Source organism: Hemitrygon akajei, chromosome 16 (genome assembly GCF_048418815.1).
Source record: "Hemitrygon akajei chromosome 16, sHemAka1.3, whole genome shotgun sequence".
Lineage (NCBI taxonomy): Eukaryota > Metazoa > Chordata > Chondrichthyes > Myliobatiformes > Dasyatidae > Hemitrygon > Hemitrygon akajei.
The window spans coordinates 26,713,811-26,730,898 of NC_133139.1; the positions used below are offsets into that span (position 1 = coordinate 26,713,811).

Below are 17,088 nucleotides of genomic sequence, written 5' to 3' on the forward strand. Positions count from 1 at the left end.
TGTGTCTTCCCTAGTGAAGACAGATCTAAAGTACTTATTAAATTCTTCTGCCATTTCTCTGTTTCCCATAACAATTTCACCCAATTCATTCTTCAAGGGCCCAACATTGTTCTTAACTATCTTCTTTCTCTTCACATACCTAAAAAAGCTTTTGCTATCCTCCTTTATATTCCTGGCTAGCTTGCGTTCGTACCTCATTTTTTTCTCCCTTGGTAGTCCAAGCCAGTAGGAGCACCAGAATCACTGATGCAGAATAGGTTAAATTTTGTGTCAGGTTTGAAATCTTCATATTCAAGTAACTCAACAGATCAGACAGCATCCATGGAGGAATTTTTCGGACTGAGATCAGGACTGCATAGGAAGTGGCAGAAGCCAGAACAAAATGGTACGGAGAGGAGCACAAGCTGGCCGGAAATGGGCAAGTCCAGATGAGAGGGAGAAGGCAAGTAGGTGTGAGGAGCTATGAAAGAAAATGATGTGGGAAACTAGGAGGTGATATGTGGAAGAGGCAAAGGATAGAAGACAGAGGAATCTGATAGAAGAGGGCAGTAGACCATGGGATAAAGAGAAGGAGGTGGGAACCAGAGGGACAAGTGGACAAAGGGAGTCATGGAGAAAGCGATCCCTGCAGAAAGCAGATTGATCAGTGGGGTGGGGAGGGGGGGGGGGGTGAATGTGCCTGGTGGCAGAAGTTGCAGAAAATGATGTGTTGGATACAGAGGTGAAAGGTGAGAACAAGAAGAAGCTTACATTGTTAGGTTGGAGGTGAGGGTAGACGTGAGGGAATTGAAGGAGAAATGGGTGAGAGTAGCATTGATAGTGATGGAAGGGAAATCTCATTGTTCTTTTTTTTAAAGAGAGGACATCTCAAACACTCTGGAATGAAAAGCCTCATAATGAGATCAGATGTGGCAGCGGCAGAGGAACTGAGAGAAGTGAATAGCTTTCTTATTAGTGACAGGCTAGGAAATAGTATATTCAAGGTAACTGGGAGTCAATGGGTTTGTGGATACCATCTATAGATAATCTACTTCTGGAGATGGGGACAGAGAGATCAAAAAGAGAGAGCTTTCAGAGATGCACCAAGTAGATTTTGTGGGCAGGGTGGCCTTACATCATCTAGTTTCCAGCTTTTCATGATCTCCTAGTTTCTCACGTTCACCCTCCTTCCTCCATCCAACTCACCGGGACTCACCTACTTCCTGGCAGCTTGTGCTCTTCTACCTCCTACCTATTTTTATTCTGGCTTCTGCCCTTTTGCTTTCCTGTCCTGATGAAGGGTCTTAGCCCAAAATATTGACTTGCATTTTGTGTGTACTGCTCAAGATTTCCAACATCTACTCTATCTGCTGTACCTTGAATTTCAAGTACCTTTCTCCTCACATAGCCAAAGGCTGCTGCTGACTGAAGATTAAAGTGAATTACATCACCCAGAGTCTCGTCAGGGGCTCAAACCGTTGGAAGGCAGTATTGTGCAATATGTTAAATGTATAGTGAACCTTGTAGATGTTGAGTGCAAAGTGCATACATCCTCAGATGATTTGGAGATTGCTTGCAGCTCTGCTTTCAAATGTCATTTCCCTACTGCAGCTCCAGTACTAAAGTTGGGTAAGTTTGATTCTGGAGTAAGACCATAAGATATAGGAGCAGAAGTAGGCTATTCGGCCCATCGACTCTGCTCCACCATTCAGTCATGGGCTGATCCAAATCTTTCAGTCATCCCCACTCCCCTGCCTTCTTCCTATACTCTTGATGCCCTGGCTAATCAAGAACCTATCTATCTCTACCTTAAATACACCCAATGACTTGGCCTCCACAGCTGCTCGTGACAACAAATTCCACAGATTTACCACCTTCTGACTAAAGTAATTTCTCCGCATCTCTGTTCTAAATGGACACCCTTCAATCCTGAAGTCATGCCCTTTTGTCCTAGAAACCCCTACCATGGGAAATAACTTTGCCATATCTAATCTGTTCAGATCTTTCAACATTCAGAATGTTTCTATGAGATCCCCCCTCATTCTCCTGAACTCCAGGGAATACAGCCCAAGAGCTGCCAGATGTTCTTCATATGGTAACCCTTTCATTCCTGGAATTACTCACATGAATCTTCTCTGAACCCTCTCCAATGTCAGTATATCCTTTCCTAAATAAGGAGTCCAAAAATGCATACAATAGTCCAAGTGTGGTCTCACAAGTGTCTTGTAGAGCCTCAACATCACATCCCTGCTCTTATATTCTATACCTCCAGAAATGAATGCAACATATATAGGACCCTGGTCAGACCCCACTTAGAGTACTGTGCTCAGTTCAGGTCATCTCACTACAAGAAGGATGTGGAAACCACAGAAAGGGTGCAGAGGAGATTTACAAGGATGTTGCTTGGTTTGGGGAGCTTGTCTTATGAGAAGAGTGAACTCTGCCTTTTCTCCTTGGTGTAGTGGAGGATGAGAGGTGACCTGATAGAGGTGTATAAGATGATGAGAGGTATTGATTGTGTGGATAGTCAGAGGCTTTTTCCCAAGGCTAAACTGGCTAACACGAGAGAGCACAGTTTTAAGGTGCTTGGAAGTAGGTACAAAGGAGATGTCAGGCATAAGTTTTTTACACAGAGAGTGGTGAGTGCGTGGAATGGGCTGCCAGCAACAGTGGTGGAGGCAGATACGGTAGGGTCTTTTAAGAGACTCCTGGATAGGTGCATGGAGCTTAGAAAAATAGAGAGTTATGGGTACCCCTGGGTAATTTTCTAAAGTAAGTACATGGTTGGCACAACATTGTGGGTCAAAGGGCCTGTATTGTGCTGTACGTTCTCTATCTTTCTATGTTTCTATTGCATTCACCTTCTTCACCACTGACTCAACCTGGAGGTTAACCGTTAGGGTATACTGCACAAGGACTCCCAAGTCTCTTTGTGTCTCTACATTTTGAATTCTCTTCCCACCTAAATAATAGTCTGCCCGTTTATTTCTTTCACCAAAGTGCATGATCATACACTTTCCAACATTGTTTTTCATTTGCCACTTCTTTGCCTATTCTCCTAAACTAAGTTTCTCTGTAGGCTCTGTTTCCTTAACACTACCCGCTCCTCCAACTATCTTTGTATCATCGGCAAACTTGGCCACAGATCCATTAATCCCACAGTCCAAATCATTGACACACATCGTAAAAAGACTTCCCAACACCGACCCCTGTGAAAATCCACTAGTAACTGGCAGCCTACCAGAATAGGATCCCTTTATTCCCACTTCCTGTTTTCTGCCAATCAGCCAATGCTCCACCCATGCTAGTAACTTCCCTGTAATTCCATGAGCTCTTATCTTGCTAAGAAGCCTCATGAGCGGCACCTTGTCAAAAGCCTTCTGAAAATCCAAGTACACCATATTTACTACATCTCCTTTGTCTACCCTGCTTGTAATTTCCAAAAAAAAATTACAGTTGGTTTGTCAGGCAGGATTTTCCTTTTCAGGAAACCTTTGGCCTATCTTGTCACGTGCGTCATCCCTAACAATCGATTCCAACAAGTTCCCAACCACTGATGTCAGGCTAACAGGTCTATAGTTTACTTTCTGCTGCCTCCCACCCTTCTTAAGTAACTGAGTAACATTTGCAATTTTCCAGTCATCTGGTACAATGCCAGAATCTCAATTCTTAAAAGATCATTGCTAATGCCTTCACAATCTCTCTGGCTACTTCCTTCGGTACCCAAGGGTGCATTCCATCAGGTCCAGGAGATTTATCCACCCTCAGACCATTAAGCTTCCTGAGCACCTTCTCAGTCGTAATTTTCACTGCACATACTTCACTTCCTTGATACTCTTGATTGTCCAGTATAATACAGATGTCTTCCACTGTGAAGACTGATGCAAAATACGTATTCAGTTCCTCTGCCATTTTCCTTCCTAATGACCTTCTTAGTTTCCTTTTGCAAGTTTTTTAAAACTTTACAATCCTCCATCTTCCCACTAGCTCTGGCTTCCTTGTATGCCCTCTCTTTTGCTTTTGCTTTTACTTTGGTTCTGGCTTCATTTGTCAGCCACTTAGTGTCCTTCTTACATTTGAAAATTTCTTCTTATTTGGAATATATCTGTCTTGCACTTCCCTCATTTTTCACAGAAACTCCAACCATTGCTGCTCTGCTGTCCTTCCTGCTAGTGTCCATTTCCAGTCAACTTTGGCCAGTTCCCCTCTCATGCCATTGTAATTTCCTTTATTCCACTGAAATACCGGCGCATCGGATTTTTGTTTCTACTTCTCAAGTTTCAAAGTGAACTCAATCATACTGTGATCAGTGTTCCCTAAGAGTTCCTTAACCTTAAGCTCTCTTATCACCTCCGGGTCATTGCACAAAACCCAATGCAGCACAGCCGATCCCCTAGAGGGCTCAACAACAAGTTGTTCTGGAAAGCTATCCATAGAGACTCAACCCATAGAGACTCTACACCTTCCGATCCTATGTCATCCCTTTCTAATGATTTTATATTATTTCTTAAACACATGGCCATACCACCCCCTCTGCCTACTAACCTATCTTTCCAATACACCGTATATCCTTAGATGTTCAGCTCCCAATGGAAACCATCCTTTAGCCAAGTTTCAGAGATGGCCACAACGTCATACTTGCCAACCTGTAGCTGAATTTCAAGATCATTCATTTTATTTCTTCTGCTATGTGCATTCAAAACTTTTAGTCCAGTATTTGTTGCTTTCTGTTTTAACTGCATCATGCCTCTATTGCCCAGTAACTCATCCTGCCTGTGATTATGCTTCATCTCCTGCCTATTCTTTCTATAAATCTCTGTTGCACGCTATCTTTGGTTTATTTATGTTTCCTCCTTCCTCAGCCCTATCACTCTGGTTCCTATTCCCCTGCCAAATTAGTTTAAACCCTCCCTAACAGTTCTACTAAACCTGCTTGCTAGGATATTGGACTCCTTTGGGTTCAGGTGTAACCCGTCCTTTGTGTACAGGTTGTACCTCCCACAGAAGAGGCTCCAATGATCCATGAATCTGAAGCCCTGCCCCCTGCACCAGTCTCTCAGCCACACATTAATATGCCTGATCATGTTATTCTTGAGCTTGTTAGCACGTGGCACAGGCAGCAATCCTGAGATTTCTACCCTGGAGGTCCTGCTTTTCAGCTTCCTACCTAACTCCCTGAGTCCTCTCTTCAGAACCTCCTCCCTTTTTTCTACCTATGTCATTGGTAGCAATGTGTACCAAGACTTCTGGCTGTTCACCCTCTCCCTTTAGAATACTCTGCACCTGATCCGAGACATCCCGTACCCTGGCATCTGGGAAGTGTCACACCATGCAGGTATCTCTGTCAGGCTGACAGAACCTCCTGTCTGTTCCCCTCGCTATGGAATCCCCTATGACTACCACATTTCTCAACTTCCTCTTTCCTTTCTGCATCACAGAATCAGGCTCAGTGCCAGAGACCCGATTGCTGTGGTCGTCCTCTATCAGGTCACCCCCTCAACCACATCCAAAACGAGATAACGATTACTGAGGTAGATGTCTCTCTACTATCTGAGCTCTTCCCTTCCCTGACAGTCACCCATTTATCTAACTCCTACAACCTCGGGGTGACTAACTCTCTGTAGCTCCTCTCTATCTCCTGCTCTCTTTCTCTAATAAGGTGTCGGTCATCAAGTGCAGATGGACATTGAATGAATAATTCCCATTTCGGATGTAGAATAGGACTGCTCCAGCAATAACATTTTGCAGTGAGGAAGATTGGGGAAAAAATGTCAAGGCAGAGACTTGATATAGATCTTCATTGAGATTGGCACTGTAATGCACCTGTTGGTTAGAATCACATCTTGTATGGCTTTATGAAACAATCATAAGATGAGAATTTGTTTGCAGGTGTTTTTTGAAGAAGTGCTCCACAGTGCTTCTAGATTGACAGAGTTGAAACCAACAAAGGCCTTTAATGTGTTATTCCCTGCATCACTCTCTGAATTACCACATTGCAAGGTTCATGTACATAGTGCCTCTAGATGGGTGGAATCCACACTTATTCAGGGAACAGCTCTTCAGCAATTGGGAAGAGTGTGCAATCTGAAACTATTATTTGACAGTTACAATATTCACCTGATTACTTGGTGATTCTGTGCTGTTAACCTTATTAAATCATTGGAGTGAAGAGTCCTCACAAATAAAATTAATATTTTGCTTCTAGAACAAATATGGATTAGTTTTTGCAGGTGTTTTGCTTGCAATAGAATCCTTCCTCCTTTTTTTGTATTCAACATTTTCATTCTCTTATACTGATTACTGTAAAAATCAAGCAAAGGCAGTCTCAAGTGTGATTTGATTGCTGTTTTGTATTTTTGAAGCTTAAGATTCTCAAGAGTTAATTGGTTGCTGTTTGCAGTGTGCTCTCAGATGGGCTAACTTGGAAATAAATTTTATCATGAGCCGTGCTATTGGCTTAGAGACCGCCATTCCCTTAAATAGACACAAATAGGTTCAGCTGAGCCAGTAGGACCTGTAGTTCCTTGCCAGGCAACAGGGAATATATCACCTGAAGTTTTTACCAGATGTGATGGCATTTTTATGGTGGACACCATGGAATCTACAACAATGTGATCATATCCTCCTTATATCGTGACAATATATTTAGATACTGTTTTTACTTGGTGTATTTGCTCCTGAATTTTCACTCTAGGAATCCAGCAAAGACAGTATAGTGCAAGTCTGGACAAATTTAGAGAGAGTTATGTTCTATCAAGCCTATAATTAAGGTTAAAAGCGTATCATCTTTGCTTACTTGAATGATTATTTTCAATGACAGGGATGAGCAGATAGAAACGTACTATATGATCATAGGGTTCACAAGGATAAATATGGCAAAATTGTTTCTAATCTGAGTGAGGTAAGAGCCATATACCATGATCTTAAATGCATTGAGAATTAATAACCCCAATAGGGAATCGGAGGTAAACTTCTACAAAGTTCTCACTCATATCTATTCGCCAAGTGAACTTTTGTTCAATGACGAAGTATTTTGCACTTGCCACGGTTTTGCTGTAGGTGGGGGTGGACATGAGTAGTTACTTCACATGAAAGACTAGTTTTTTCTCTGTTCCCCGAAAACCAGGCAGAATAATAGTTCAGCATCAGCAAGATGGGCTTCAAGGGTCTGTTTCAATTATTATTTATTGTTATATCATGCTTAAATTTGACCAGACACATCTTTAATCATTGTCACATTTATCAAATACCCCTGTACTTTTTTTTTATAAATGTAAGTGGTGAATCCAATGTGTTAATGTTGTAACATTGGAAATGAAGTAGGGACCAGTTCTGTTCACTGTTTTAGGATTAGCATTACTGGTTTTACTGTTCATGCTTCTATTCTGTTCTGCCATTGATCTGTGACTTGTTTCATATGAAGAGTTTGCATATATTTGTTTAAATAAACATATCTGAAATCTTTTAGGTTAAGAGTCACCTATTCAGTTCAGACCTTCTGTTTTCCCTCAGCATTCCCATGTAATGAAAGCTTTGCATTTGTTTGATGTCAGCCTTTTATGGACAGGTTTGATCTTCCTGCTGGTTTACTTTGATTCATGTACATTCTGGTGTGATCAGATGAATAACGTACATCAGGATAACCTAATTGCAACTGGTTTCCCTTCATCTTTGCTGCATTGTTAGCATACAAAATACTGTTTTGCCTCTGCCTGGACCTGAAGTACTCATTTACTCTGTGTAGGAAATCTTCTCAGCTGCACAATTCTGGAGGGGGCTCTGGAGAGACACCTTCATCAAGTCCAAAGGACAGCACAGCTTCAGCCTCCCCGCCACAGGTATGATACCTGCAATGGTTTAGTGCTCTTTCCTGTTGTGTCTTGCTTTTCAGTTTAAGCCAAATTCCCTTCTATACTGCAGTGACAGCGCCACCTGGTGGATATTTAACTAACTGATCATATCTAAAATTTGGTTGTCACTAACATGGAAACATATAAGCACAGAAAACCTACAGCATAATACAGGCCCTTCTGCCCAAAATGCTGTGCCGAACATGTACTTACTTTAGAAATCACCTAGGGTTACCCATAGCCCTCAATTTTTCTAAGCTCCATGTACCTATTCAGGAGTCTCTTAAAAGACCCTACTGCATCTGCCTCCACCACTGCCACAGGCAGCCCATTCTAGCACTCACCATTCTCTGCGTTTTAAAATAATTGCCCCTGATATCTCGTCTGTATCTACTTCCAAGCACCTTAAAACTGTGCCCTCTCGTGTTAGCCATTTCAGCCCTGGGACAAAGCCTCTATCCATACGATCGATGCCTCTCATCATCTTATACACCTTTATCAGGTCACCTCTCATCCTCCATTGCTCCAAGCAGAATTCTGATGAGGTATGCTCCCCATTCCAGGCAACATCCAAGTAAGACACACGAAATGCTGGTGCAGTCCTGACAGCATCTATAGGAAGAAGCACTGTCAACGTTTTGGGCCGATACCCTGAAGATGCTGCCTGGCCTGCTGTGTTCCACCAGCATTTTGTGTGTGTTGCTTGAATTTCCAGCATCTGCAGATTTCCTCGTGTTTGCTTAACATCCTTGTAAATCTCCTCTGCACCCTTTCTGTAGTTTCCACATCCTTCTTGTAGTGAGATGACCAGAACTGAGCACAGTACTCTAAATGGGGTCTGACCAGGGGCCTATATAGCTGTAACACTACCTCCTGGCTCTTGAACTTAATCCCATGGTTGATGAAGGATACACCGTATGCCTTCTTAACCACAGAGTTAACCTGCACAGCAGTTTTGAGTGTCCTATGGACTTGGACCCCAAGATCCCTCTGATCCTCCACACTGCCAAGAGTCTTACCATTAATACTATATTCTGCCATCATATTTGACCTACCAAAATGAACCACCTCACACTTATCTGGGTTGAACTCCATCTGCCACTTCTCAGCCCAGTTTTGCATCCTATCGATATCCCTCAGTAACCTCAGACAGCTCTCCACACTATCCACAACACCCCAAACCTTTGAGTCATCAGCAAATTTACTAACCCATCCCTCCACTTCCTCATCCAGGTCATTTATAAAAATCACAAAGAGAAGAGGTCGCAGAGCCCTGAGGCTCACCCCTGGTGACCGACCTCCATGCAGAAAATGACCCGTCTGCAAGCACTCTTTGCCTTCTGTGGGCAAGCCAATTCTGAATCCACAAAGCAATGTCCCCTTGGTCCCATGCCTCCTGACTTTCTCAATAAACCTTGCATGGGATACCTTAACAAATGCCTTGCTGAAATCCATATACACTACATCCACTAACTTCAACTTATCTGAACTTCATAAAAGGCATTCCTGTTGATTAAATCATGAGACAATTTAGAGGCTTTATTTCTAGTTGCTAAATTAATAGCAGATTAAAATACTTTCTTTTACCCGGTGAGCACTCTTCAATTAGTTTTGAAAATTGGGCAATTCTGATCTTATCTTGGCAAGTTTTATATCTGATGTCTTGTGAAGCCGATACCAAACACATTCTCATCTCTTGACTAAGGTTAACAAGCTCACAAAGGACCAGAGGTAGTCTTGTCAGAAAGATGTAATATTTCTTCCATCGACTATTCGCCAATGATTCTTAATGTGGATATGCACCTGGGTGTTCTGTGATTAAGTCTTGATGGGATCCAATTAGGGTATTAGGATTGGGAATTAGTTAAGTAATGTGCTTCACCAGCCATCTGTATCAGAATTGCCCATAATTCTGCCTTTTCCAGCCCAGAATGCAGCAATTTATAACTGGCCCTGGGTTCCCAGTGTGTAATTTTAAAAAAAGTGAACTTGACAGGAGACTGACGACCTTTGTCCTGGTCCCTGGACAAGTTAACTAGCAATTTCCATCATGCATTTCAGTGACAAATAATTAAATTGTATGCAAATGACCATGTAGTTTTCAGTTAAGCAAATGGTTGGTTGCATCATTCACTAAGATGCCAGAATCAGTTCCTCATGCTTATCCTAGAATAACGATTTGGACCTGAACTTTTCATCTCCATTCTAGAGGCCCAGCTCCAGATTCCAGCTAAACTCAGAATGAGAAAGAAGTATGATGACGTTGAATTTTTGAGTTGTGACCTTATGGGCTTCAGTTTTGGCGTATATGCAGTCACTGGCTTATGACAGGATTCAGTTCTGGAGAACTGTTGTAACCAAACTGTTCGTAAGTCAGAGTGAATAGAAGCAGCTGTAATTGGAGAGTGAGTAGGTACGGAAACAGTCCCTGTCAGCTGCCTTCACTGACTCAGTGAGTCTGCTCAGCATTGCCAACTCAGTCCAGTCCCCAGTGTTGCCATTGACATCACTGAAGAGAAAGCCAAAGGAAATGCTCCATTCCACCCAGCAAAAGATGCATTTAGCCCCACAGCAGCTGGTAGATCCGTCTCTCATATGTTATTTAGAGATACAGTATGGAATCTAGCCCAGCGAGCCGCGTCACTCAGCCGCCTATTTGATACCAGCCTAATCACAGGTTAATTTACATTGAGCAATTACCAGTAACCTATTAGCCAGTAAGTGGCCTGTAGGAGGACACTGGAACACCCAGAGAAAACCCACATGGTTCACAGGGAGATGAATGGGTTGAAAAGTTGGGCATTTATGACCAGGGAAAAATCTTGTCTTGTACTGTTTCGTTGATCTGGTGTAGTTTCCATAACTTGTAACCTTGTTCCTCATCAGATACTGACTTCATCCTCTCAAAGACAATGGGTGACTCACAATTTATGTTATGAAACATTCCCATCAAGCTGAGGGAGGAAAATACATATATTCTCATATTTTAACTTGTGAGGACTAGTGACCTTGTCACTGTAAGCTGCAATGTTTATTCTCTATCCATCCCATTAACTAACGTATTTTCTTGTACATATCTCTTTTTAATACACCTGCCTCCTCCCTGGAGAATTTTCTCTCAGTCTTCAAAATAGTATTGTTCCTAGTGAAGAAGAAAGCCATTCACTGATGTGACATTGAACAGTTTCTGTTAAACTGAGTTGTACCAAAATAACTTGACGTGTTTCCTCTCTCTAGAAACGGCCCGTACCTAATGATTTCATCGATCCACTGGCCAATAAGAAAACCAGGATATCTCTTTTGACCAGTCGAGTTCCTCCAACTTTGAATGGCAGGTTAAATCCCTCTAATGGGAAAGAGGCAGCAGCTCCCACTGGTGAATCAGCTGCTCCTGACTCTAGAAGCTCATCTTCCACCTTGCCGATGCTGGGGGATGTTCAGCGATCTCATGAACCTCTTTTGGACGTCAGCAATGATTCTACCCAGAATGGCAGGGGTTGTGAAGGCCCAGGGGCCTCAGAGAGGCCTGGTTGTCCATTCCCTTCGCATTTGCCTCGTTCGAGCGCGTCAAGCACTTCTTTGTCTCACCTGAGGTCAAGAAAAAAATCTAAAAAGCACAAAGATAAGGAACGAATAAGGGAGAAAGATGGAGGTGAGGAGGATTGTGGAGAACAAGAAAGAAATTCTGATTTTCTTCAAAGCTGCAGGGAGCAGAAAAAAGATTCTGTACCGAAACCTGCAGGTGGGTGTTGTGCTGGCCAGGATTTTCAAAAAAAATGTTAGTTCCATTTGTTAGTAACTCCAGTTATGAGAGTACTGGACACCACCATTCCAGTGCAGAGATTTACATCATTGCTGTCTTTACTGAATTTGTTTGTCTTCTCGAGCTCTCTTTGCCACACTCCACTGTATTTCGTCTTTAACTTGCGCATGTATCATCCTACAATTAAGGCCTTACTGACTATAGAGAAGGCAGTACCATGCCTATTTGAATGTGCATAACTGTCTCCATTCTCATCATGTGATCTACCGTTAGTCTATCTTTATGGTTTTACTTCAATACAACTTTGTAGTTGTTTAGCAAACTTTTAACATCCGTCATGGAATGTAGGCACTTAACTTTCGATGTCAGGTTAGTCGGAAGCTGGAATGAGAATCAAGTGACATTTTGTATCGAATGGTTTAGAGAGCTTCTTCAGTGTTGCCAGAACTACTGTTATTCAGATTAGTGGAAGATTGTTTGTCTCTTCTGACTTGAACGTAGTTGATATTGGAACTGCTTTCAGCAGAGAAAAGGTGAGTCACTCCTACAGGGTACCAGGTTTTGACCTGGTTTGTAATCGATGAATTTATGTGGCTAGTCCAAGTGTGCTTCTATTCATTGCAGACACCCAAGGATGTTTGTGATGGATTCAGTGATTATTTCATTATCTGAGATGTATATGGAACTTAACATCTATGAGCATCAGCATCTGATACCAAAGGAGGAAAGATGTCATTGAAGCAGCTGAAGATATTGCATTATGAGCAGTAGTCCACATCATTTGTAAAAGGTGTGACTTGGGGCAGTGGCCGGAACGTGGACTTCAGGGTTGTTAGATTAGTCATGGTCCTGTTAATTGGCAGAGCAGGGTCAGTGGTGGGGGCTCATGGTAAATGTTCTACTCTGGTTGACATTTCATGTTACAGATTTCGGTGGAGTACATCTCTTGGGCTTCTGATAGCCTACAGTGTTCGTGGATGCTCAGCTTTGACCTCAGATCTTTTCAGAGTGTACCTCGTGACCTTCATACCTCTTCCATCCATGTGCTTTTCCAAACTTCTCTTAAATCTGTCATCTTCACTGAGAATTATTCTCCATGAAGCACTCTCAGTATTGTAAGCAAATCATGTTTTGACAGTGTCCTTAGATTTAATGGGATCTGGAGTCAATACTAAGGACACATCCTCCCAACTAAATCAGCTATCTGCCATCTAGACCTGTAGCTCTGTCTTGCTGTGAGGTCAGGAGATGCACAAGGATGGTGGTAACATAATCTGGGAAGTTGCTGTATAATGTGATTAATGTGCATTGAATATATCAAGTTGTTCTATTAATAGATCTTCCATTTTGCTTCAACACTTTTGCTGCTTATGAGGAAGATTCCTTAGGATTGTGTTGGTTTTAGTTAATTCTGAGAGACCCATGTGAACTCTGTTGCCAGCAATTAAAATGAATCTCAAGATACCAACACTGATGGATCTTACAGTTCTGACCTGGAATTTGACTAGCAATGAGACACCAGTACAAGATAACCCAAAGCCCTCTGAAGTTCAAAAGAGGCAAACAAATGAACAAGAAATAAGCAAAATAATCTGCCAGGGCTATGGTGTTGGGACACTACCATGGAAGCATCCATACCAAAGCTGAATATCATGTAATTTTGATGAAAGGCCCCCAAACTGCAATGTTAACTGCTCTTTTTCCCCACAAATAGCTACCTAGCTTGCTGAGTATTTCCAACATTTTCTGCTTTTGTAGAAAACCTGCTGGATGTGATTGATAGGCTCCCTTAACATTTCATCATAGTTTTGGTAAATTCTAGCATTAAAAATTGAAAGCAACTTCCCTTAATACTTTTTGCAGTGAAGTGGAAGTTTTCTGCAAATTTGACTTTGGCTGGGGTAAGCTGTCGTACTTGGATGCTGAAATACTGTGATCCTGCATTTTGTCTTTCCTGTGCCTGGCAGACTTGCTTTATTTTGTCAGTATTTCTCTGTTTATTATATTTTCCCAGCAACAGTGTTGTTGGCTTCACCTTTTAGTAGTCTTCTGCATGCGAAGACACCACCAGGGGGCTCTGCCTGCAGTATTTTCTCAGGCCAAGGTTTCCTAGTCTGTTTGGTGAACCCAGCAACTGGGAATTTACTGCATTGTTCACTTAGTTTGATAGTGTATGTGAATGCAAGGGCATGAAATGGTAGAATTCTCTCTGGTCTTACTAGTTCTAATTAGTAACTTCTTGCTGGCTCCGCTATTGGCAGGTGTTGGACCTTAAAACATTGCTAGAAAAGAGCAGGGACAATAGGTTCCACATCTTGGATGCAGATCTTCACAGCAGCCAACATCTCTATCTTGTCCTCTGTTAGATGTGGACATAGTGCAGTGGATGTGCACTTGTAGGCTAGAGCAGAGATTTTTTTTTGGTGATTTTTGCACCATTGGCAAACTACTCAGTGTACGCCCACTACCATTTTTCGATCAGGCTGTTTGTCTGACTTGAAGGTGATAGATGAGAGCAGATACTTCCATGGGTGGGACAGAAGGTGGATAGTCTGTGAGATGTTGCTCTCCTGTTTACATGGGCTCCATCTGCTCCCAATGCACCAATTCAACATTTTCAATATTTCCAAAATGCTGCTGCACTTTGGATTTCCAGGATTCGATGGGAGTGCTGTGTGTTTTTTTTTATTGCTGTCAAGAATCTTTTGCTCTGACGTCCTGGTAATTTCTTCCTGTAACAGAGTAGAATGTTTGTGAGTGTTATATTGGGCACGGGATTAATGGGTGTAATTACAACTTGATACTGCGATGTTTGCTAGGGCAAGTTCACTTACCCTTTCAGTGGGTTGGAGAACATTAACAGTATTTTTTCTGGTGTCTTGTGCCAGCTGTAGGTATTTTTGGTCGCAGAAGTAGGTGGGTGGGCAAGGATTATTGCTCTCTGGTAGACCATCAGTTTGTCAAATACCAAAGGCTATGCCAGCACACTGAAGGGGATGCTGAATTCCATCAGTGTTCGCCTTCACTGAGTGATGGCTGTACGTGTTCCAGAATCTCACCTGATACCTTTATTGTTGGGAACAGTTTTGCAAACCTCCCATACCATAGAAGCAGTTGAGAAAACTAGTATCCCTATGGCAACCAAATGCATGCCTGCAACTTGTCATTTGCTTTGCAGTAGAAATGTTCTGATTCCTTTACAGAGAGGGAGAAATGGGTGGAAAATGGAAGCTCCTTTTTTGGACTATCAAGCTCTATGAGGTAGTATTGCAGGGGACTAATGGCCCATTGAAAGGACCTCCAAACTACTTTGAAAGAAGGCTGCAAATGCTGAAAATCTAAAATAAAAACAGAATATTGCAAATGCTCAATGGCTAACAGCATCTGTGACAAGGGAAACAGTTAACATTTCAAGTTAATGATCTTCAACTCTTCCACAGACGCTGCCCGACCTGTGGAGTACTTGCAACATTTTCTGATTTTATGCCAATCCTGCTCTCTAGTTAGAAGGTATTGAGCTTCATTCATTAAGGCACCAGGCAGACAATCTGAACAGAAACAAGAAAATCTGCAGATGCTGCAAATCCAAACAACACACGCAAAATGCATGATGAAGGGTCTTGGCCCAAAACATCGACTGTTTACTCTTTTCCACAGATGCTGCCTGGCCTGCTAGGGTCCTCCAGCATTTTGTGTGTGTTGCTGAGACAGTCTCTGAAGAGTATTGATAATGGCTGGGGTCACCTATTTTGAAAGACACTGCTCAGAAGAAGGCAATAGGAAACCACTTCTGTAGAAAATTTTGCCTAGAACAATCTGGTCGTGGTAAGACTGTGATCACCCATATTGGGATATGAGGGTTAGTGGTAAATGTTACAGGAGCTTTTTGTGCCCTGTTTGAGGAGAAGCTTCAATTCCAACTAAGGGGGTAAAGAGAGTGGGATTTGGAGGGGTGAAATGTTCCTGATATAATCAAAAGTCTGGAGGAGGCACTTTGGAGGATCTAACTGTGATTAGTAATGTCTTCAGTTGTTCTTTCTTTGTTGTATACATCACTTTGTCTTCTTGTAGGCTTGAACGGGATGTGCAACAGCTCCAGTGTTCCGGATTCAACATCGGATGTGCCTGATTATTTACTGTAAGTAAAAGTTGTGAAGGAGCTCCCCATGCAACAACTGCCCTCTGGTGCTTCGATGCTGCTTTGCAATTAGTATTCTTGTCCGCTTCAAAAACTGGTCCAGATTTCTCCAAAACATTCTCACCAATGCAGGTCACTACAATCAAGATTGGTTTGATTTCTGTCCCAGTCAGCTGATTTTCTGGACATTGGAAATTGAATAGGATGTTCGGGATCTGATGGTTCAATAACTCAAACACTATTAGCTGTGACTTAGTAGGTGTCATATCTGCCTCTGAGTCAGAAGGCTGTGGGTAGAGTCTGTTTCAGTTGTCTTTATTCAAAGACAGACTCAGATATTTGAGGCAATGCTGCATTGTTGGTGAACCATTAAATAAGAGGCCATGTCTGCCCTCTCAAGTCAATATTAGCAATCCCATGGTTCTGTTCCAACCAAGAGCAAGCTAGTTTCAAATGTGGCTGATAATTATTCCTCAGTCAGTATTTCAGAGAGATTACATGGTTGCAAAGTACCTTCTGTATCTGAGCACGTTTGCATTGTTTTTATATTATGAATAAAGTAAAAGCTGGAGATGCTTTTTCTTCTGGACTTACCACTTAAGCGCTGTCTGGTTTGGGTTTCTCCCTCAGGAAGTATGCAGCAATTATGTCACCGGAGCAGAGGCAAGGTTATAAAACTGATTTCAATGCAGAGTATAATGAGTACAGAGACCTGCACTCCAGAATAGAGAGCATCACCAGGCGGTTCACACAGTTGGACGCTGAACTGAAGCAACTTTCACCGGGGACTGCTGACTACAAGGTATAAGAACATTTGTATTGCTTTCAATAAAGCACTTGCACTGTCTTTAGTGCCTATTCCTCGCAAGCCCCTTTCCATTCATGTGTTTGTATGTACTTGCATACCTAGCAAGGTAGTAAGCAAACCTTTCTTCTTTGAATTCTTCACGTACTTTTTCAATAGTCTCATCCTTTTATCCAACTTCTCCAGTCCCTTCATTCTCACCCTAATCCTGGTTCCTTCCTCTAACAATCCCATCACTTAATCTCTCCCCCCCCCCCCCCCCCCCCCACTGGACTGTACAACCTCTTCATGTATTGCACTGTACTGCTGCCACAAAACACAATATATTTCACGACATGTGAGTGATAATAAGACCATGAGACATAGGAGCAGAATTGGGCCATTCAGTCTGCTCTGCCATTCCATCATAGCTGATTTATTATCCCTCTTAATCCGTTCTGTTACCTTCTCTTTGTAACTTTAAGCCTCTGCCTAATCAAGAACCTATCAACCTATGCTTTAAATGTACTCAATGATTTGGCCTCCACAGCCATCTGTGCAAATGAATTCCACA

General features: G+C 42.3%; 1 protein-coding gene across 1 annotated transcript in view; it reads left to right on the plus strand.

Moving 5' to 3' along the window:
* The window catches only part of ell (elongation factor RNA polymerase II), a 140,763-nt gene that overhangs the window by 112,841 nt on the left and 10,834 nt on the right, over window positions 1–17,088 (plus strand). Inside the window, exons 7-10 of the mRNA XM_073068494.1 lie at window positions 7,724–7,817; window positions 11,067–11,571; window positions 15,664–15,730; window positions 16,361–16,532. Coding sequence (XP_072924595.1) covers window positions 7,724–7,817; window positions 11,067–11,571; window positions 15,664–15,730; window positions 16,361–16,532 — 838 coding nt within the window. The remainder of the gene's footprint in view (window positions 1–7,723; window positions 7,818–11,066; window positions 11,572–15,663; window positions 15,731–16,360; window positions 16,533–17,088) is intronic.